Source organism: Heterodontus francisci, chromosome 25, assembly GCF_036365525.1.
Source record: "Heterodontus francisci isolate sHetFra1 chromosome 25, sHetFra1.hap1, whole genome shotgun sequence".
Lineage (NCBI taxonomy): Eukaryota > Metazoa > Chordata > Chondrichthyes > Heterodontiformes > Heterodontidae > Heterodontus > Heterodontus francisci.
This window is the reverse complement of record NC_090395.1, coordinates 16,213,692-16,235,660: the sequence shown is the minus strand read 5'-3', so window position 1 is coordinate 16,235,660 and position 21,969 is coordinate 16,213,692. Positions and strand designations below refer to the sequence as shown.

Genomic DNA, 21,969 nt, shown 5'->3' with positions numbered 1-21,969 from the left:
CAAGAACAGGGCTCCTTGGATGATGAGAGAGATAAAGATTATGATGAAACAAAAAAGAGGGTGCATAATGCATGTTAGGTGAACTTATCTAATGAGAACCAGGCCAAAAACAATAAGCTGAGATGAAAGATGAAGAGGAAAATAAGACTGGCAAAGAGAATATGAGAATAGAATGGCAGTTAACATAAAAGGGAACCCAAATATCTTCTACCAGCATGTAAGTAGTAAACGAGTAGTAAAAAGTGTAGCGGGGCCTATTAGGGATGAAGAGGGTAATATATGCTTAGAGGCACAGGGCAAAGCTAATATACTTAATGAGTACTTTATCTCAGTGTTCACTAAGGAAATAGAAGCTGACAAGATATCAGGAGAAGCGGAGAGCGCGGAGGCAATGGATTGGATAAAAATTGAGAGGGTGGAGGTAATAAAAAGGCTGGCTATCCTGAGGGTAAATAAGTCAACTGGTCCGGATAGCTTGCATCCAAGGTTGCTAAAGGAAGTGTGGATAGAGATAGTGGAAGGGCTTGCCAAAATCTTCCAATCTCTCCCTGGAAACAGAGTAGATGCCAGAGGATTGGAGAGTGGAAATTGTGACACCCTTATTCAAGTAGGGGGGGTTAAAGACTCCCCAAAGCCTGTCCATCATCTACAAGGCACAAGTCAGGAGTGTGATGGAATACTCTCCACTCCCCTTGATGAATGCAGCTCCAACAACACTCAAGAAGCTCGACACCATACGGGATAAAGCAGCCTGCTTAATTGGCACACCATCCACAAACATTCACTCCCTCCAGCACCGACGTACAGTGGCAGCAGTGTGTACCATTTACAAGATGCACTGCAGCAACGCACCAAGGCACCTTCGACAGCACCTTCCGAACCCGCGACCTTTACCAACCAGACGGACAAGGGAAGCAGGTGCATGGGAACACCACCACCTGCAAGTTCCCCTTCAAGCCACACACCATCCTGACTTGGAACTATATCACCATTCCTTCACCGTCAATTTGGACAAGTTGAGTGAGTGGGTAAATGCATGCTAGATGCAGTATAATGTGGATAAATGTGAGGTTATCTACTTTGGTAGCAAAAACAGGAAGGCAGATTATTATCTGAACGGCTATAAACTGAGAGAGGGGAATATGCAGCGAGACCTGGGTATTCTCATACACCAGTCGCTGAAGGTAAGCATGCAGGTGCAACAGGTGGTAAAAAAGGCAAATGGTATGTTGGCCTTCATAGCGAGAGGATTCGACTACAGGAGCAGGGATGTCTTGCTGCAATAATATAGGGCCTTGGTGAGGCCACACCTGGAATATTGTCTGCAGTTTTGGTCTCCTTATCTGAGGAAGGATTTCTTGCTAGAGAGGGAGTACAGAGAAGGTTGACCAGACTGATTCCTGGGATGGTGGGACTGACGTATGAGGAGAGATTGAGTCAGTTAGGATTATATTCGCTGGAGCTCAGAAGAGTGAGGGGAGATCTCATAGAAACCTACAAAATTCTAACAGGACTTGACAGGGTAGATGCAGGAAGGATGTTCCCAATGGTTGGGGAGTCCAGAACCAGGGGTCATAGTCTAAGGATATGGGGAAAACCTTTCAGGACTGAGATGAGGAGAAATTTCTTCACCCAGAGAGTGGTGAATCTATGAAATTCACTACCACAGAAAGCAGTTGAGGCCAAAACATTGTATGTTTTCAAGAAGGAGTTAGATATAGCTCTTGGGTCTAAAGGGATCAAAGGGTATGGGGCGAAAGCAGGAACAGGTTACGGAGTTGGATGATCAGCCATGATCATAATGAATGACGGTGCAGGCTCAAAGGGCCGAATGGCCTACTCCTGCTCCTATTTACTACGTTTCTATGTCACTGGGTCAAAATCCTGGAACTGTCTTCCAAACAGCACTGTGGGTGTACTATACCACATGACTGCAGCGGTTCAAGAAGGCAGCTCACCACCACCTTCTCAAGGGCAATTAATGATGGGCAATAAATGCTGGTCTAGCCAGCGATGCCCACATCCCATGAAAGAATAAAAAAATGACAGCCCTAGCAACTACAGGCCAGTTAGTTTAACATCAGTGGTGGGTAAGGTTTTAGAAACAATAAACAGGGAAAATATCAATGGACAATTAGAGAGGTTTGAGTTAATAAAGGATAGCCAGCATGGATTTGTAAAAGACATATCATGCTTGACTAATCCAATTGAATTTTTTGATGAAAGAACAGACAAGGTTGATGAAGGGAATGCGGTAGATGTTGTTTATATGGATTTTAAGAAAACATTTGATAAGGTACCTCATAAAAGGCTGGTTAACAAAATCGAGGCTCATGGAATAGGAGGGTCAGTGTCCAATTGGATAATAATTGGCTTAAGGACAGAAAACACAGAGTTGTAGTAAATGAAAGCAAAATACTGCGGATGCTGGAAATCTGAAATAAAAACAAGAAATGCAGGAACCCCTCAGCAGCTCTGGCAGCATCTGTGAAAAGAGAAGCAGAGTTAACGTTTCGGGTCAGTGACCCTTCTTCGGAACTGACAAATATTAGAAAAGTCACAGGTTATAAGCAAGTGAGGTGGGGGTGGGGCAAGAGATAACAAAGGAGGTCTAGATTGGACCAGGCCACATAGCTGACCAAAAGGTCACGGAGCAAAGGCAAACAATATGTTAATGGTGTGTTGAAAGACAAAGCATTAGTACAGATTAGGTGCTAATACACTGAATATTGAACAGCAGCAAGTACAAACCTGAAAAAAAACAGTGGGTAAGCAAACTGAACTAACTAAGATGAAATGAAATAAATGCAAAAAAAGATTGTAAAAAATGTAAAAACAAGGAAGAAAAAAATAACTAAAAATGAAAGTAAAATGGGGGGCTGTCATGCTCTGAAATTATTGAACTCAATGTTCAGTCCGGCAGGCTGTAGTGTGCCTAATCGGTCGATGAGATCCTACTCAGGCCCCCTCCCCCAACTCTTTTTCCAGTACATTGATGACTGTATCGGTGCCGTTTCCTGCTCCAGCTCCGAACTGGAAAACGTTATCAACTTTGCTTCCAATTTCCACCCTTCTCTCACCTTTACATGGTCCATCTCTGACACTTCCCTTCCCTGACTTCTCTGTCTCCATCTCTGGGGATAGGTTGTCTACCAATATCCATTATAAGCCCACCGACTCCCACAGCTACCTCGACTACACTTCTTCACACCCTACCTCCTGGAAGGACTCCATTCCATTCTCCCAGTTTCTCCGTCTCCGACGCATCTGCTCTGATGATGCTACCTTCCATGACGGTGCTTCTGATATGACCTCCTTTTTCCTCAACCGAGGATTTCCCCCCACTGTGGTTGACAGGGCCCTCAACCGTATCCGGCCCATTCCCCGCACTTCTACCCTCACCCCTTCCCCTCCCTCCCAGAACCGTGACAGGGTTCCCCTTGTCCTCACTTTTCACCCCATCAGCCTCCATATCCAAAGGATCATCCTCCGCCATTTCCGCCACCTCCAGCGTCATGCCACTACCAGTCGCATCTTACCCTCCCTTCCCCTGTCAGCATTCCGAAGGAATCGTTCCCTCCGCAACACCCTGGTCCACTCCTCCATTACCCCCACCACCTCGTCCCCGTCCCATGGCACATTCCCCTGCAATCGCAGGAGGTGTAATACCTGCCCATTTACCTCCTCTCTCCTCACTATCCCAGGCCCCAAACACTCCTTTCAGGTGAAGCAGCGATTTACTTGTACTTCTTTCAATGTAGTATACTGTATTCGCTGCTCACAGTGTGGTCTCCTCTACATTGGGGAGACCAAGCGCAGACTGGGTGACTGCTCTGCGGAACATCTCCGCTCAGTCCGCAAGCAGGACCCTGAGCTTCCGGTTGCTTGTCATTTCAACACTCCCCCCTGCTCTCATGCTCACATCTCTGTCCTGGGATTGCTGCAGTGTTCCAGTGAACATCAACGCAAGCTCGAGGAACAGCATCTCATCTACCGATTAGGTACACTACAGCCTGCCGGACTGAACATTGAGTTCAATAATTTCAGAGCATGACAGCCCCCCATTTTACTTTCATCTTTAGTTATTTTTTCTTCCTTATTTTTGCATTCTTTTTTACATTTTTTACAATCTTTTTTTGCATTTATTTCACTTCATCTTAGTTTGTTCAGTTTGCTTACCCACTTTTTTTTCAGGTTTGCACTTGCTGCTGTTCAATATTCAGTGTATTAACACCTAATCTGTACTAATGCTTTGTCTTTCAACACACCATCAACATATTGTTTGCCTTTGCTCCGTGACCTTTTGGTCAGCTATGTGGCCTGGTCCAATCTACACCTCCTTTGTTATCTCTTGCCCCACCCCCACCTCACTTGCTTATAACCTGTGACTTTTCTAATATTTGTCAGTTCCGAAGAAGGGTCACTGACCCGAAACGTTAACTCTGCTTCTCTTTTCACAGATGCTGCCAGAGCTGCTGAGTGGTTCCAGCATTTCTTGTTGTAGTAAATGGTTGCTTTTCAAACTGGAGGATGGTAGACAGTGGTGTTACCCAAGGGTCAGTGCTGGAACCATTGCTTTCCTTACTACATATAAATGACTTGGATCTTGGAATGGAGTAGAAACTTCAACTTTGCTGATGACACCAAACTTGGAGGTGCAGCAAACAGTGAGAATGATATGAACCACCTGCAACAGGACATAGATAGGATAGCAGAATGGGCAGAGAAGTAGCAGATGGAATTTAACAGTGACAAATGAGAAGTGATACATTTTGGCAGAAGGAATAGGGAGAGGCAATATATACTTAATGGAACAGTTCTAAACAGTGTGCAGGAACAGAGGGACCTGGGGGTGTATGTGCTTTGAAGGTAGCAGGACATTTTTTATTAAATTTATTTGTAGGATGTGAGCATCACTGGCTAGGCCAGCATTTATTGCACATCCTTAATTACACTTGAATTGAGTGGCTTGCTCAGCCATTTCAGAGGGCATTTTAAGAGTCAACCACATTGCTGTGTGTCTGGAGTTACAGGTAAGGACAGCAGATTTCCTTCCCTAAAGGACATTCGTGAACCAGGTGGGTTTTTACAACAATTGACAATGGTTTCATGGACTAGCTTTCCAGATTTCAGATTGAATTCAAATTTCACCATCTGCCTTGGTGGGATTCGAACCCATGTCCCCAGATCATTGGCCTGGGCTCTGGATTACTAGTCCAGTGACATTACCACTACACCACCACCTCCCCTATATTGATAGAATGGTTAGTAAAGCATATGGGATCTTGGGCTTCAGAAACAGAGGCATTGAGTACAATTGAGCATAAGGGTTATGCTGAACCTTTATCAAGCTTTGGTTAGGCCCCAACTGGAGTATTGCTTCCAGTTCTGGTCACAACACTTCAGGAAGGATGAGGGACTTTGAGAGGGTGCAGAGTAGATTTACCAGAATGGTTCCAGGATGAGGGATCTTAGTTGTAAGGTTAGGTTGGAAAAGCTGGGTTTGTTCTCTTTTGAGCAAAGGAGATTGAGGGGAGATTTAATAGAAGTGTACAAGATTACAGCAGGTTTAAATCAGTCAAGGAAAAACCATTCCCATTAACAAATGTTACAAGGACTAGGAGACATAGATTGAAAGTTTTGGGCAAAAGGGAATATGAGGAAGCACTTTTTTACAGTGAGTGGTAATGATCTGGAACTCGCTGCTCACAAGGGTGGTGGAAGCGGAGACGATTGATGACTTCAAGAGGAAGTTGGATGGTCACCTGAGAGAAATAGACCTGCAGGGCTACGGAGATTGAGCCAGGGAATGGGACTGACTGCATGGTTCTGTGGAGAGCCGGTATGAACTTGATGGGCTGAATGGCCTCCTGTGCTGTAAATGGACTCGATGACAATCTGTATGGTGGATCAGTAAGCAGCCTTGCTCCAACCTCACCCCCGTTCGCCTATTTTTAGGGAAGGGATATTTATTGTGTGACCAGTTCCTCCCATCAGTACAAGTTGTCCTACCTTCGGTTTTAATTTTGAGGGCCGTTCGAACCAGTGCGAAGAGCGTGGCATTGAAGGTGACTGTGCCATCACTGTTCATGGGCATGTTCATGGAGACCAACCGCTGGGAAAGGTACAGAGAACGAAGAGATCAGCTGCAAGAGGGAAACCTAACAGAAAGCATATCTCAGAAACAGACACAGACTGGAGTTTGAGCTCATAATAAGTGGATAAGAGGTTAAAGCTGTTCAGGTGGATGTTAAAGATCTCACGACAGTACTGGAAGTGGAGGGTTCCTAGTGCCCTGGGCCAATATTCTATAATCAACCAACACCATCAAAAAAACAACTCATCAGGACAGTTATCACACTGTGATTTAATGGATCTTGCTGTGTGAAAATTGGCCATTACATTTAACCATGTTTTTTTTAATTCATTCATGGGATGTGGGCATCACTGGCTATGCCAGCATTTATTGCCCATCCCTAATTGCCCTTGAGAAGGTGGTGGTGAGCTGCCTTCTTGAACTGCTGCAGTCCAAGTGAGGTAGGTACACCCACAGTGCTGTTAGAAAGGGAGTTCCAGGATTTTGACCCAGCGACAGTGAAGGAACGGCGATATAGTTTCAATTCAGGATGGTGTGTGGCTTGGAGAGGACCTTGCAGGTGGTGGTGTTCCCATGCATCTGCTGCTCTTGTCCTTCGAGGTGGTAGAGGTCGCGGGTTTGGAAGACGCTGCCGAAGGAGCCTTGGTGAGTTGCTGCAGTGCATCTCGTAGATGGTACACACTGCTGCCACTGTGCGTCGGTGGTGGAGGGAGTGAATTTTTGTGGATGGTGTGCCAATCAAGCGGGTTGCTTTGTCCTGGATGGTGTCGAGCTTCTTGACTGTTGTTGGAGCTGCACCCATCCAGGCAATGGAGAGTATTCCATCACACTCCTGACTTGTGCCTTGTAGATGGTGGTCAGGCTTTGGGGAGTCAAGAAGTGAGTTACTCGCTGCAGGATTCCTAGCCTCTGACCTGCTCTTGTAGCCACGGTATTTATATGGCTACTCCAGTTCAGTTTCTGGTCAATGGTAGCCCCTCGGATTCTGATAGTGGGGGATTCAGCAATGGTAATGCCATTGAATGTCATGGGGAGATGGTTAGATTCTCTCTTGTTGGAGATAGTCATTGCCTGGCACTTGTGTGGCATGAATGTTACTTGCCAGTTATCAGCCCAAGCCTGGATATTGTCCAGGTCTTGCTGCATTTCTACATGGACTGCTTCAGTATTTGAGGAGTCGTGAATGGTGCTGAACATTGTGCAATCATCAGCGAACATCCCCACTTCTGACCTTATGATTGTAGAAAGGTCATTGATGAAGCAGCTGAAGATGGTTGGACCTAGGACACTACTCTGAGGAACTCCTGCAGTGATGTCCTGGAGCTGAGATGATTGACCTCCAACAACCACAGCCTTTGCGCTAGGTATGACTCTAACCAGCAGAGAGTTTTCCCCCTGATTCCCATTGACTCCAGTTTTGCTAAGGCTCCTTGATGCCATACTCGGTCAAATGCTGCCTTGATGTCAAGGGCAATCACTCTCACCTCACCTCCTGAGTTCAGCTCTTTTGTCCATGTTTGAACCAAGGCTGTAATGAGGTCAGGTGCTGAGTGGACCTGTCGGAACCCAAACTGGGTATCACTGAGCAGGTTATTGCTAAGCAAGTGCTGCTTGATGGCACTGTTGATGACACCTTCCATCACTTTACTGATGATTGAGAGTAGACTGATGGGGCGGTAATTAGCCGGGTTGGTTGGTCTTGCTTTTTGTGTACAGGACAGACCTGGGCAATTTTCCACATTGCTGGGTAGGTGCCAGTGTTGTAGTGAAATTGGAACTAACTTGACTAGGGGTGTGGCAAGTTCTGGAGCACAGGTCTTCAGTACTATTGCCGGAATATTGTCAGGACACATAGCCTTTGCAGTATCCAGTGCCTTCAGCCGTTTCTTGATATCACGTGGAGTGAATCGAATTGGCTGAAGACTGGCATTTGTGATGCTGGGAACTTCAGGAGGAGGCTGAGATGGATCATCAACACAGCACTTCTGGCTGAAGATTGTTGCAAATGCTTCTGCCTTATCTTTCGCACTGATGTGCTGGGCTCCCCCCATCAATGAGGATGGGGATATTTGTGGAGCCACCTCCTCCAGTTAGTTGTTTAATTGTCCACCACCTGGATGTGGCAGGACTGCAGAGCTTAGATCTGATCCATTGGTTATGGGATTGCTTAGCTCTGTCTATTGCATGCTGCTATGCAGTTTGGCATGCAAGTAGTCCTGTGTTGTAGCTTCACCAGGTTGACACCTCATTTTGAGGTATGCCTGGTGCTGCTCCTGGCATGCCCTCCTGCACTCTTCATTGAACCAGGGTTTGTCTCCTGGCTTGATGGTAATGGTAGAGTGGGGGATATGCCAGGCCATGAGGTTACAGATTGTGGTTGAGTACAATTCTGCTGTTGCTGATGGCTCACAGCACCTCATGGATGCCCAGTTTTGCATTGCTAGAGTTGTTCGAAATCTATCCCATTTAGCACGGTGGTAGTGCTACACAACACGATGGAGGGTATCCTCAATGTGAAGGCGGGACTTCGCCTCCACAAGGACTGTGCGGTGGTCACTCCTACCAATACAGTCATGGACAGAAATATCTGTGGCAGGCAGATTGGTGAGGACGAGGTCAAGAATGTTTTTCCCTCTTGCTGATTCCCCCACCACCTGCCGCAGACCCAGTCTAGCAGCTATGTCCTTTAGTACTCGGCCAGCTCGATCAGTCGTGGTGCAACCGAGCCACTGTTGGTGACGGACATTGAAGTCCCCCACCCAGAGTACATTTTGTGCCCTTGCCACCCTCAGTGCTTCCTCCAAGTGGTGTTCAACATGGAGGAGTACTGACTCATCAGCTGAGGGAGGGCAGTAGGTGGTAATCAGTAGGAGGTTACCTTGCCCATGTTTGACCTGATGCCATGAGACGTCATGGGGTCCAGAATCGATGTTGAGGACTCCCAGGGCAACTCCCTCCCTACTGTATACCACTGTGCCACCACCTCTGCTGGGTCTGTCCTGTCGTTGGGACAGGATATACCCAGGGATAGTGATTGCAGTGTCTGGGACATTGTCTGGAAGGTATGATTCCGTGAGTATGACTATGTCAGGCTGTTGCTTGACTAGTCTGTGGGACAGCTCTCCCAACTTTGGCATAAGCCCCCAGATGTTATTAAGGAGGACTTTGCAGGGTCGACAGGGCTGGGTTTGCCGTTGTCGGTGCCTAGGTCAATGCCGGGTGGTCCGTCCGGTTTCATTCCTTTTTATTGACTTTGTAATGGTTAGGCACAGCTGAGTGACTTGCTCGGCCATTTCAGAGGGCATGTAAGAGTTAACCACATTGCTGTGGGTCTGGAGTCACATGTAGGCCAGACCAGGTAAGGACAGCAGATTTCCTTCCCTAAAGGACATTAGTGAACCAGATGGGCTTTTACAACAATTGACAATGGTTTCATGGCCATGATTAGACTAGCTTTTAATTCTAGATTTATTAATTAAATTCAAATTCCACCTTCTGCTGTGGTGGGATTCGAACCCGTGGCCCCAGATCAATACCTGGGTCTCTGAGTTACTAGTCCAGTGATAATTCCACTCGGCCACCGCCTCCCCAGTGTAACAACAGGCTTGATGCTGCATTCTGAGCTGTATAAATGTTGGCAATCTTTTCAAGGCAAACATTTATTGGGCTGTTAGGGAAGTGGAAATTCACTTAAGAAAAAAACTGAAGTGGAGAACAAGTGTTTTGCTGAGTTATTAACATCCAGGAACAAGTGGCTTGTGAGAGTGAGTCTTGCAGCATTCCCCCAGTCAGGTAATTCCACCCCTATCACTGCACTTTCCACCTGTCCTGAACTCAGCTGCATTGCTTGCAGCCTGGGTATCTGTTCAATATTCACCAGCAGAGAACACCCCTTGGCAGGAGGCTGATGTGGCGTCGGTGGGGATAGGGATGGACTGGAATTGCTGCCAGTTTCAAGGCTCCGAATACCATCAGGAGGCCTCCTCCTCTGAGGCCTGTGGCAGAACTGTGTCTATCCATTGCTGGCATGCTGTCCTGGGACTCTCTGATCTGGAGAAGCTGGGTACCAGACCCAGTTTAAGAGACTGCACCTCCACACCTCTCCACTCCCCGCCCACCCTCCCACCCCGGTCCCCCATCCCCCCTTACCCAACTGCCCCCTACTGTCAGTCTGACACCAAGCAGAGGATAGACGGGACAAAGCCATGCCTGCCTCATTAACGTATTAGTACCAAGGAAACCCTTGCAACTGGGTCTGGTCTCAATAGGACAAAGGACATGGCACCAAGGGTCTCCACCCCTCATTCCTCTGTTTTGCATACAGGAATTGGGTGTAGAATAGAAGAGAATCAACCCTCTTACACCTTGTAACTGAGAGAAAGAGCCCACAAACACAAGACTGGATGCAAATGCTTCCTTTTTGTCCCAGAGTCTTTCCACTGCTTCCTCCTCTCCAGCAATCCTCATCCTGTATATTACTCTCAATCTTATTCTGCACTGTTCTCTACACTTCACTCTCCAAATAACTTACTGAGCAAGCAAAGAAATGGCAGAAATGTAATATATTGCTTAACAGTCATTCGAAACTCTGCTCACTCTTCGCAGTGTAATAAATAGTTTATCCCTCTGCTAAAGCTCATTATAATCAATCTACTTGAACCATCAATCCCTTCCCAGTTCAAATTCAACTGCAGGAGGTTTCTATTTTAAATTCCAGACATTGTCTTCATTACTCTTCCATTTGAACATTCAGCATTAACAAACATCCCTGAAATACATACTGGGCTTTCATGGATTTACGTTAATGTTTGATAAATTTAAAAGGAATTGTTAATTGGGTAATAAATTGTGTGCCTCGACTACTCTGTCAAGCAAACCCCTTATGTACCGACTGAATGAATGGAGCTCAAATTGCCTTAATCCTACCTTACAGGCCACACGGTGGGGGCAGAACTTGCCAAACCCCAGAGGGGGCTGGATGCGACGGAGCAGCGTCACCACATCCAGGTGTTTTATCCGTCCCCTGAGGAAAATAATTGGGAAAAGTTTCAGCTGTGTGTGTGTGTGTTGCTCCCTCAGTTACACATTCATTGTCTACATGTGCGAGTGTGCGTGAGTGTGTGTAAGTGTTTAACACACTTACTTAGCCTCAGGGTCGTACTCGGCCCAGATCCTCTTAAATTCATCAAGGTGGTGAGGACCCAGAATGGACCAATCACGCGTCAGGTAATCGAAGTTGTCCATAATTACAGCCACAAACAGGTTAATAATCTGTGAAAGGGACAACAGTGCTTAATATACAATCCAGATCCAGGCAGTGCCAGCACAAGGCCTACTGTTCCCTGTATGGGACCGAGTCCTCTATAACTGGAGCTCCAAGTTCCATATACTTCAACAAATCCCACAAGATGCCCCACTCTGGTGTGTACAGATTCCACATGGACTGCAGCAGTTCAGGAAGGCGGCTCACCCCACCGTTTTCTCAGGGAAACTTGAGCCAGGCAATAAATGTAGCCATCCTAAGGACAACTTTTTAAGAAAGCCATTCGGCCCAATCAGTCTATGCTGGCACTTACCTTCCACACGAGCAAACAATCCCAAGCTCATTTCACCACCTTTTCTCATATTCCTATAATTTCTTTTGTCATCCACTATCCAATCTAATCTTGAATCTGCTGCAACCACTAACCCTGGAAGTGAATTCCACAGCCTCATAGCTCTCTGTGTGAAGAAGTTTATCCTAACCTCGACTTTAAATCTTTAACCTTTCATCTGGTATCAATGGCCTCTCATTCTAGAGTCCTCAACTATAGGAACTGTCTGCTTCTATCTATCCTGTCCTATCCCATAATAACAGAGGGACCTGGGGCTCATGTGCACAATCTTTGAAGGTGACAGGACATATGGAGAGAGCAATTAGTAAAGCATATGGAATCTTGAGCTTCATAAATAAAGGTATTGAGTACAAAAGCAGGGAGGTTATGCTGAACCTTTAGAAAGCTCTGGTTAGGCCACAACTAGATTATTGCATCCAGTTCTGGTCACCACACTTCAGGACAGATGTGAGGGTCCTTGAGAGGGTGCAGAGGAGATTTACCAGAATGGTTCCAGGGATGGAGGATTTTAGCCACAAGGTTAGGTTGGAAAAGCTGGGGTTGTTCTATTTGGAGCAATGGAGGTTGTGGGGAGATTTACTAAAGGTGTACAAGATTATGACAGGTTTAGGTAAGTTAGACAAGGAAAACCTGTTCCCAATAACTGATGGTACAAGGACTAGGGGACACAGTTTGAAGATTTTGGGCAAGAGATGCAGGGGGAATGTGAGGAAGAACATTTTTACGCAGTGGGTATTAATGACCTGGAACTCGCTGCCTATGAGGGTGGTGGAGGTGGAGACAATCAATGATTTCAAATGGAAATTGGATCGACATTTGAAGGAAATAAACTTGCAGGGCTACAGGGATCGAGCGGGGGAGTGAGACTGACCGGATTGCTCTGCGGAGAGCTGGCATGGGCTCGATGGGCTGAATGGCCTTATTCTGTTCTGTAAATGACTCTATTCTATGAGGTAGGGTCGACGAATTTCCAATACTTAACCATAAATCTAACAATTTAAAGTCCACAGTGAGAAAAGGCCAAACAGCTAAGTCACTTGCCTTTGCTGAAGAGTATGTGTTGGATCACAGATCTCTTCCTCTATACTCACCTCGGTCTACCACTAGGAAGCAATGTTCAGAAGCAGCAGAGCGTAGGAAACTGCAGCCGTGCACAACCTCTCATGATGTACTCCTTTCGAGGGAGGGTGGAGTCAGACCCATCCTGCTGCTGGTATCTTCACAACCCCTCACTCCATCTTTACCAGAGACATCAATCCAACTCCTTCTTAAAGCAGTCAGTTTGCCCCTTTCAGCATCTTCCCCTGGCTGTCTGCCCAGAACAGTTATTATTACACAATCATAAAATCTACAGCACAGAAGGAGGTCATTCAACCCATCGTGCCTGTGCTGGCTCTATGGAAGACGTTTCTGATTAGTTCCACTTCCCTGCCGATTCCTCCTAGCCCAGGGGTCAGCAACATGTCTATACCCGGACAGCAGTGCCTGTCGTAAATATTTTGAGGTCGGTGACTGGTAATTTCAGGAATCAGAAATTTCCCATTGGCTTTTTATTTCCAGACAAGTCCGACTTTAAAAAAATTCACAGCTGTCAGATTCAGAGCTGACAGGTGCTGGGAGCAGAGACAGCGGGTTCGCAACCCAGGACAAGTTCGGGGTTTTTTAAAAAAACTGATCAATCAGAAAGCAGATCTGGGGAGACTTCCCACTCTCTGCAACTGTCACAGAGAGAGAGAGAAAGGAGAGAGGGGAGAGAGGGAGGAGAGAGGGGAGAGGGGAGAGAGGGAGGAGAGAGAGGGAGAGAGAGAGAGGGAGAGCGGAGAGAGAGGGGGAGAGAGGATGGAGAGAGAGAGAGGGAGAGAGAAGGAGAGAGCGGAAGAAAGAGGGGGAGAGAGAGGGACAGAGGGGGGAGAGATGGAGAGGGACAGGGAGAGAGAGGCGAGGGAGAAGGGGAGAGAGAGGGAGAGGGAGAGAGGTAGAGAGAGATTGTGAAAGAGAGGGAGAGAGAGGAGAAAAGAGAGAGAGATGGGGAGGGAGAGAGGGGCGAGAGAGAGGGTGAGAAGGGGGAAAGAGAGCAGGGAGAGGGGAGAGAGATAGAGGGAGAGAGAGAGAGAGGGGGGGAGAGAGAGGGGGAGTGGGAGGGAGATAGAAAGGGAGGGATAGAGGGGAGAGAGATGGAGAGGGACAGGGAGAGAGAGCAGGAGAGAGAGAGAGAGGGAGAGAGAGGGGAGGGAGGGACAAGTGGAGAGAGAGAGGGGGGAGAGAGTGGTGGGGGGGTAGAGAGGTAGACAGCGAGGGGAAGCGAGGGAAAGAGAGAGGGGAAGCAAGAGAGAGGAAGGGAGAAAGAGAAGGGGAGAGAGAGAACGGGAGAGAGAGAAGGGGAGAAGGGAGGAGAGGGAGGGAGGGTTGGAGAGTGGGGGAGAGAGAGCGGGGCTGAAGGTGGGAGAGAGAGCGGGCGAGAGGGGGAAAGAGAGAGGAAGAGAGAGCGAAAGAGAGGGGGAGAGGGAGGGAGATTGAGAGGGAGAGGGAGATTGAGAGGGAGAGAGAGAAGGAGAGGAGGGAGAGGGAGAAGGAGAGGAGGGAGAGAGCGAAGGAGAGCGAGGGGGAGAGAAGAGGAGAGAGAGGGGAGAGAGAAGGCGGGAGAGAGAGGGAAAGAGTGGGAGAAAGGAGAGAGAGAGAGGGAGAGAGAAGAGAGCGAGAGGGAGAGAGGAGCGAGAGGGAGAGAGGAAAGAGAGGGAGAGAGGAGAGAGAGTGAGAGGAGAGATAGAGAGAGGAGAGAGAGTGAGAGAGGAGGGAGAGGAGAGAGAGGGAGAGAGAGAGGGGGAGAGAGAGGGAGGGACAGAGAGGGAGAAAGAGAGGATGGGAGGGAGAAGGGGAGAGAGAGAGGGGAAAGGTGAGAGAGGGGAGGGAGAGAGGGAGAAAGGGAGAGAGAGAGTGAGAGAGGGGGAGAGTCAGAGGGAGGGAGAGAGGGAAGGAGAGAAGGACCGGGGGAGCAGGGGGGAGAGAGATCAAGAGGGACAGGGAGAGTGGGAGAGAGAGAGGGAAAGAGTGTGGGGACAGAGAGAAGGGGAGCGAGAGGGAGGGAAAGAAACAGAGAGAGAGGGGAGAGAGATGGAGAGGGAAAGCGAAAGAGATAGAGGGAGAGAGAGAGGGAGAGTGAAAGGGAGAGAGAGAGGTAGAGAGAGGGAGAGAGAGGGAGCAAGAGGGATAGAGGGAGCGAGGAGAGAGAGAGAGAGGAAAGAGAGAGGGGGCAAGAGAGAGGGAGAGAGAGGTAGAGAGGAGTGAGAGGGAGAGAGGGGGGGAGAGGGGGAGAGAGAGCGAGGGAGACAGGAGAGAGAGAACGAGGGAGAGAGAGAGAGCGACAGAAAGAGAGGGCAGAAAGAGAGGGAGGAGAGAGAGCGAGAGATGGAGAGGGAGAGCGGAGGGGGAGGGAGAGAGAGAGGAGAGAGAAAATGAGGGAGAGAGGAGAGAGTGAGGGGGAGAGGGAGAGAGGAGAGACAGAGAACAAGGGAGAGAGGAGACAGAGAGAGGGCGAAAGAGAGGGCGAGAGAGAGAGGGAGAGAGGCAGAGAGGGGACAGAGAGGAAAAGGGACAGGGAGAGAGAGAGCTAGGGAGAGGGAGAGAGAGAGGGATGGTGTGTGAGAGAGAGAGAGAGAGAGAGAGGGGAGTGAAGGGGAGAGACATGTGGAAGAGGGGGAGAGAGATGGAGAGGGAGAGGGAGAGAGAGAGCTAGGGAGAGGGAGAGAAGAGAGGGATGGTGAGAGAGACAGAGGGGAGTGAAGGGGAGAGACAGGGTGGAAGAGAGGGAGAGAGGGGAGAGAGATGGAGAGGGAGAGAGAGAGCTAGGGAGAGGGAGAGAGAGGGAGAGAGAGAGGGAGAGGGGAGAGAAGGGGAGAGAAGGGGAGAGAAGGGGAGAGAAGGGGAGAGAGAGGGTGGGAGACAGAGAGAGAGCGGAGAGAGATGAAGAGGGACAGGAAGAGAGAGCGGCAGAGTGAGAGGGAGAGAGAGAGAGGAAGTGGAGAGTGGGGGAGAGAGGTGAGAGTTGGTCACAGAAAGGAGAGCGAGCGAGAGGGAGAGAAAGAGATCAAGGTCACTGCTGACAGATTGACATCTATCCGGTTTCTCCGCATCACTCCATCAAGTGTGTGAACAGATATTGACTACTTGTCCGAGCAAAACAATGCCAGGTATCTCACTAAGTAGGTAGAAAGTGTTTTGATGGCATTCGGCTGACTATACACTTTATATACAGATTAATTGCCCCCATGTCCTTGGTTGAGTCAATAATTTTGTCAAATGTCTGTGGTGCAACATGTCGGTGCCTTCCCCTGCCACAGACCTGCAAATTTTTCCTCATTCAAGTATTTATCCAATTCCCTTTTAAAAATTATAATTGAATCTGTTTCCACCGCTCTTTCAGGCAGCACGTTCCAGACCGCATCACGCGGCGTAAAACAAATTCTCCTCCTCCTCCCTCTGGGTCGTTCAGCAATTATCTTAAATCTCTGTCGTCTGGTTACTGACACGTATGAGCGTAGAAGCAGCTTCTCCTTATTTCCTCTACAAAACAGTTCATGATTTTGGAAACCTCTATTCATCTCCTCTTCATCTGCTTTAAGTCGAATGATTCGAGCTTCTCCAGTCTCTCCACATAACTGAACTCTGGTACAATTCTAGTGCACCCTCTCCGAGGCCTGACATCTTTTCTAGAGTGCAGTGCCCAGAATTGGACACAATACTTCAACTGAGGCCTAACCAGTGTTTTATAAAGATTTATGTTGTGCAGCAGGGCCAGATTTCAATCTCGAATTTGCTGGACACTTGTGTATTTTGTCACTCACGTTCCCCGTCTTTATGCTGATTGTCTGCTATAAACTGTTTCGTTTCTTTGACCTTATGCTCCCCCTGGGTTATTTTTACACCTGCTCGCTCTGTGTGAGAGTCACAAGGACACTGAGCCTCATGGAGCCTGTGGTGGGAGAAATGTCCCAATCTCTGGGGGATCAACACTTACCAGGAAGGCGCACAGCATGTAGAAACTGATGAAGTAGAAGACGGCAAAGTTGGTTCCACAAGTGTACTCTTCGCCAGGCTCGTAGTCAGACTCAGGGTCACAGAGCTTGCCAGGTTGGCAGGCCAGCATGATTTCTTGCCAGGCTTCACCTGTGGCACACCTAGACACAGGAACACCACAGTCACCCACTGCAGGGGCATAGACCCAGCGGTCAGACATGCGATGAGTGGTCAAACCGGGGCGAGTGGTCAGGCCGGGATGAATGGTCAGTCTGGGGTGAGTGGTCAGGCTGGGGAGAGTGGTCAGTCTGGGGTGAGTGGCCAGGCATAGGGCGAGTGGTCAGGCCGGGGCGAGAGGTCTGGCGCGGGGTGAGTAGTCAGTCTGGGGTGAGTGGTCAGGCCAGGGAGAGTGGTCAAGCGCAGGGCAAATGGTCATGCCGGGGCGAGGGGTCAGTCTGGGGTTAGTGGTCAGGCTGTGATGAGTGGTCAGGCTGGGGCGAGTGGTCAGTCTAGGGTGAGTGGTCAGGCCAGGGAGAGTGGTCAAACGCAGGGCGAGTGGTCAGGCCGGGGCGAGAGGTCAGGCCGGGGCGAGAGGTCAGGCCGGGGCGAGAGGTCAGGCGAGGGGTGAGTGGTCAGGCCGTGATGAGTGGTCAGTCTGGGGTGAGTAGTCAGGCCGGGGTGAGTGGTCAAACGCAGGGCGAGTGGTCATGCCGGGGCGAGAGGTCAGTCTGGGGTTAGTGGTCAGGCTGTGATGAGTGGTCAGTCTAGGGTGAGTGGTCAGGCCAGGGAGAGTGGTCAAACGCAGGGCGAGTGGTCAGGCCGGGGCGAGAGGTCAGGCCGGGGCGAGAGGTCAGGCGAGGGGTGAGTAGTCAGGCCGGGGTGAGTGGTCAGGTGCTCTCTCACCTGAAAAGCAGGAGCACAGCTTGTGGAAAGGTCTGGAAGTTGTTGTTACGATTGATTTGCGCCCCATCCACATTGGCAATCTTACCAAAGACCTGGTAAACAGGAAGAGACAGTATGAATGTGAGAGGTATCTCAGCAAGACTGGTGAGAAGGCAAAGTAAAGAATTAGAGATTACTGAGTGTAATCTGAGAGATTGATGGACATTCCTCATGTTGGTAGGACACTCCTCCACAGTACAAAGTAGACTTGTAGAAAACTGCAGGCACATTAGAGAATTAATGTAGAACTAACTTACCTGAGTGTGGAGGTAATGGGCACCTGGTCTTACCTGCATTCCAATGACAGCATAGATGAAGAACAACATCACAATAAGAAGTGCCACATAGGGTAGAGCCTGTCAGAGAACAAAGCCAGGAGTGGTGAGAACACTGGCCTGAGCAACATATTAGTTACAGAGTGAGAAACTCCCTGCTGATCTATCTCAGCTGTACATTAGATTAACCTCTATCATCTCACCTGTACCTCCATTCCTTCTGTTGGACTGTTCCTGATCATACCCAATCCCATTTAACACAGCTCTCCCCATCCTGATCACAGATACTCCAGTGGAATCTGCAGGAGCTGGCCTCCGATGTAGCAGGGCTGTGGATTTTCAGGGCCCAAGGATTTTGACCCTTTCAAGCTATGACTCGTCCTAGGCTGACTGACCGCTCTTGCCTGATTTGCTGTGTGTCCTGATTATGGCCCAGCTTGTGATTGGCTCACCATGCTGGGCCATCTTACCTGGAAAGACTTGATGAATGTCCACAGCAGAGTTCGAACGCCCTCTCCTCTGCTCAGCAATTTGACCAGGCGCATCACACGAAACAGACGGAAGAAGGAGATGGAGATACGGGAGCTGTCCTCTGACTCCTGAGAAATCATCAAGAGAAAAAAGATTACAAACATACCAAGAGCATGGACAACCAGGGTGGGTGTGGAAACTGGAAGGGGTGGGGAGCAGGTGGGAGGCCAGGAGACTGGGGGCTGGGAGATTGGGAGACTGGGATGAGGTGCAGAGAAACTGGGAGTGGGATACAGGGAGATGAAGGCAAGGAGACTGGGAGGGAATAGCGATAGGATGTGGAGATGAGGATAATGTGCAGGGGGATAGAGGAAGCGGGAATGGGAAAAGTGGTTGTGAGACTGAGGGAGGGAGGATGCAAGGTAGTGAGGAAGGAGGTGGTAGAGTGGGTAGAGCAGGGAAAAGACTTGAATTTATATAAAGCCTTTCATGGACCTCAAGATATCCCAAAGTGCTTTACAACAACAACTTTTATTAATATAACACCTTTAACATAATAAAATGTCCCAAGGTGCTTTGCAGAAATGTTATAAAGCAAAATTTGACATGGAGCCACGTAAGATTACATTAGGGCAGATGGCCTTAAGCTTGGTCAAAGACGTAGGTTTTAAGGAGCATCTTAAAACAGGAAAGAGAGGTAGAGAGATGGAGAAACGTAGAGATGTAGGGAGGGAACTCCAGAGCTTCGGGCCTTGGCAGCTGAAGGCACCTCCGCCAATGGTGGAGTCAGAATGAGGTAAGTGCAGACATCTTGGGGTGTTGTGGGGCTGGAGGAGATTATATAGATAGGGAGGGGTGAGGCATGGAGGGATTTGACAATTTTGACAGGATGAGAATTTTAAAATCAAGGTGTTGTTTAACCAGGAGCCAATGTAGGTCAGTGAGCGCAGGGGTGATAGGGGAACAGGACTTGGTGCAAGTTAAGACACAGGCAGCAGAATTTTTGGATGACCTCAAGTTTACAGAGAGTAGAATGTGAGAGACCAGCCAGGAGTGCTTTGGAATAGTCAAGTCTAGAGGTAACAAAGACATGAATGAGGGGTTCAGCAGATGAGCTGAGGAAGGGGATAATGTCAGGCGATGTAACAGAGGTGGAAATAGGCAGCCTTAGTGACGACATGCATATGTTGTCGGAAGCTCATCTCGGGGTCAAATACAACACCAAGGTTGCAAAGTGTCTAGGTCAGCTTCAGACTGTTGCCAGGGAGAGGGATGAAGTTGGTGACTAGGGAACAGAGTCTGTGGCAGGGACCAAAGACATGGACTTTGGTCTTCCCAATATTTAATTGGAGGAAATTTCTGACATTGGCTGCTGGAATGGGTGGACAGTGACAGATGAAAATTAATGCAGAGAAGTGTGAAGTGATACATTTTGGCAGGGAGAACGAGGAAAGGCAATATAAAATAAAGGATATAATTCTAAAGGGGGTGCAGGAGCAAAGGGACCTCAGGATATATGTGCACACATTGTTGAAAGTGGCAGGGGAGTTTGAGAAAGCAGTTAATAAGGCATACGGGATTCTGGGATTTCCAAATAGAGGCAGAGTATAAAAGCAAGGAAGTTATGGGAAACCTTTATAAACCACAAGTCTGGTCTCAGCTGGCATATTCTGTCCAATTCTGGGCACTGCCCTTTAGGAAGGATGTGAAGGCATTGGAGAGGGTGCAGAAAAGTTTTAGGAGAATAGTTTCAGGGTGGTTACATGGATAGATTGGAGAAGCTGGTGTTGTTCTCTTTAGAGAAGAGAAAGTTGAAAGGAGATTTGATAGAGGTGTTCAAAATCATGAGGGGTCTGGACGGAGTAGATAGAGAGAAACTGTTCCCATTGGCGTAGGGTGCAAAACCAGAGGACACTGATTTAAGGTGATGGCAAAAGAACCAGAGGCGACTTGAGGAAAAACGTTTTTTGCACAGTGAGGGGTTAGGATCTGGAATGCACAGCCTGAGAATGTGGTGGAGGCAGATTCAATCGTGGCTTTCAAAAGGGAATTGGATGGTTATTTGAAGAGAAAATGTTTGCACAGTTATGAGGAAAAGGTGGGGGAGTGGGACTAGGTGAGTTACTCTCACAGAAAGTTAGCATGGACACGATGGCTGAATGGCCTCCTTCTGTACTGTAAACATTCTATGCTCATCCAGTACTGGATGTTGGGTGAACTGAATTTAGCAGCAGTTGAGAAAGGTAATGGTGAAATAGAGCTGGGTGTCATCAGTGTACATGTGGAAACAGATGCTGTGTATTTGGATAATGTCACCGAGTGGCAGAATGTAGATGAAAAATAGAAGGGGGCCAAGGATAGATCCTTGGGAGACACCAGAGGTAACGGGGCAGGAGCAGGAAGAGAAGCCATTTCAAGTGATTCTCTGACTATGATTAGATAGATAAGAATGGAACCAGGTGAGTGCAGTCCCATCCAGCTGGACAACAGTGGAGAGATGTTGGAGGAGGATGGTGCGGTCAACCATGTCAAAGACTGCAGATAGGTTGAGAAGGATGAGGAGGGAAAGTTTACCTTTGTCACAGTCACAAAGGATGTCATTTGTGACTTTGATAAGAGTTGTTTCAGTAATGTAGTAGGGGGCGGAAACCTGATAGGAGAGATTCAAACATGGAGTTCTGGGAAAGATGGGAATGGATTTGGGAGGCGACAACATGTTCAAAGACATTGGAGAAGAAAGGGAGGCTGGAGATGGAATGGTAGTTTGCAAGGACAATGGGGTCAAGGGTTGTTTTTTTGAGAAGTGGGGTGGTGACGTCAGAGTTAAAGGAGCAAGGGACAACATGTGAAGAGAGGGAACCGTTTTATTTTTTTATTTAGAGATACAGCACTGAAACAGGCCCTTCGGCCCACCGAGTCTGTGCCTACAGCTAATATCAGCTAACATGGGGACAGGAAGGGAAGTTGGGTGGTCAGCAATTTAGTGGGAATAGGATATTTACAGTCAATGCAGTTTTTTAGAAGTGTAATCCCTCTTGTAAATCAGGAGACACAGCAGTCAATTTGTGCATGGCAAGGTCCCACAAACAGCAATGTGATAATGACCAGATAACCTGTTTTTCTTGTGATGTCGACTGAGGGATAAATATTGACCAGGACACCAGGAATAATTGCCCTACTCTTCTTCGAATAGTGCTGTGAAATTTTTTACACCCACCTGAGAGGGCAGACAGGGCCTAAATGTCTCATCCAAAAGTTAGCACCTCCAACAGTGCAGCACTCCTGGAGTACTGGCACTGTGCTTATACCTCTGGAGTGGTGCTTGAACCCAATACATTCTAACTCAGAGGCAAGAATGTTGCATACTGAGCCATCTGACACCAGGTTTAGGGAGATAGTAGAGTGAGGTGGCAGTGAGCAGTCTGCCCAAACCACCACTAATCCATGATCTTTTGTTGGATAAGGATAACAAGGATATGAAGCTAAAGTAGGGAAATGGAAAAACACAATAAGGATGACAGGGCAGGTGATGTGTTGTGGCTGCAGTATATGGGAG

At 48.2% G+C, this 21,969-nt stretch overlaps 1 protein-coding gene across 6 annotated transcripts in view; it reads right to left on the bottom strand.

The window, feature by feature from the left end:
• Positions 1-21,969, bottom strand: part of cacna1sa (calcium channel, voltage-dependent, L type, alpha 1S subunit, a) — a 722,633-nt gene that overhangs the window by 87,848 nt on the left and 612,816 nt on the right. For all 6 annotated transcript variants that reach the window (XR_010977454.1, XM_068056917.1, XM_068056913.1 and 3 more), the window contains 7 exons: positions 18,413-18,541; positions 17,958-18,023; positions 17,629-17,720; positions 16,727-16,886; positions 11,241-11,368; positions 11,024-11,120; positions 6,013-6,115 (listed from right to left, as the gene is read on the bottom strand). Coding sequence is in view for 5 of the 6 variants with exons in the window: in XM_068056917.1 (XP_067913018.1) it covers positions 6,013-6,115; positions 11,024-11,120; positions 11,241-11,368; positions 16,727-16,886; positions 17,629-17,720; positions 17,958-18,023; positions 18,413-18,541 (775 nt within the window). In the remaining variant the exon portion in view is untranslated. The remainder of the gene's footprint in view (positions 1-6,012; positions 6,116-11,023; positions 11,121-11,240; positions 11,369-16,726; positions 16,887-17,628; positions 17,721-17,957; positions 18,024-18,412; positions 18,542-21,969) is intronic.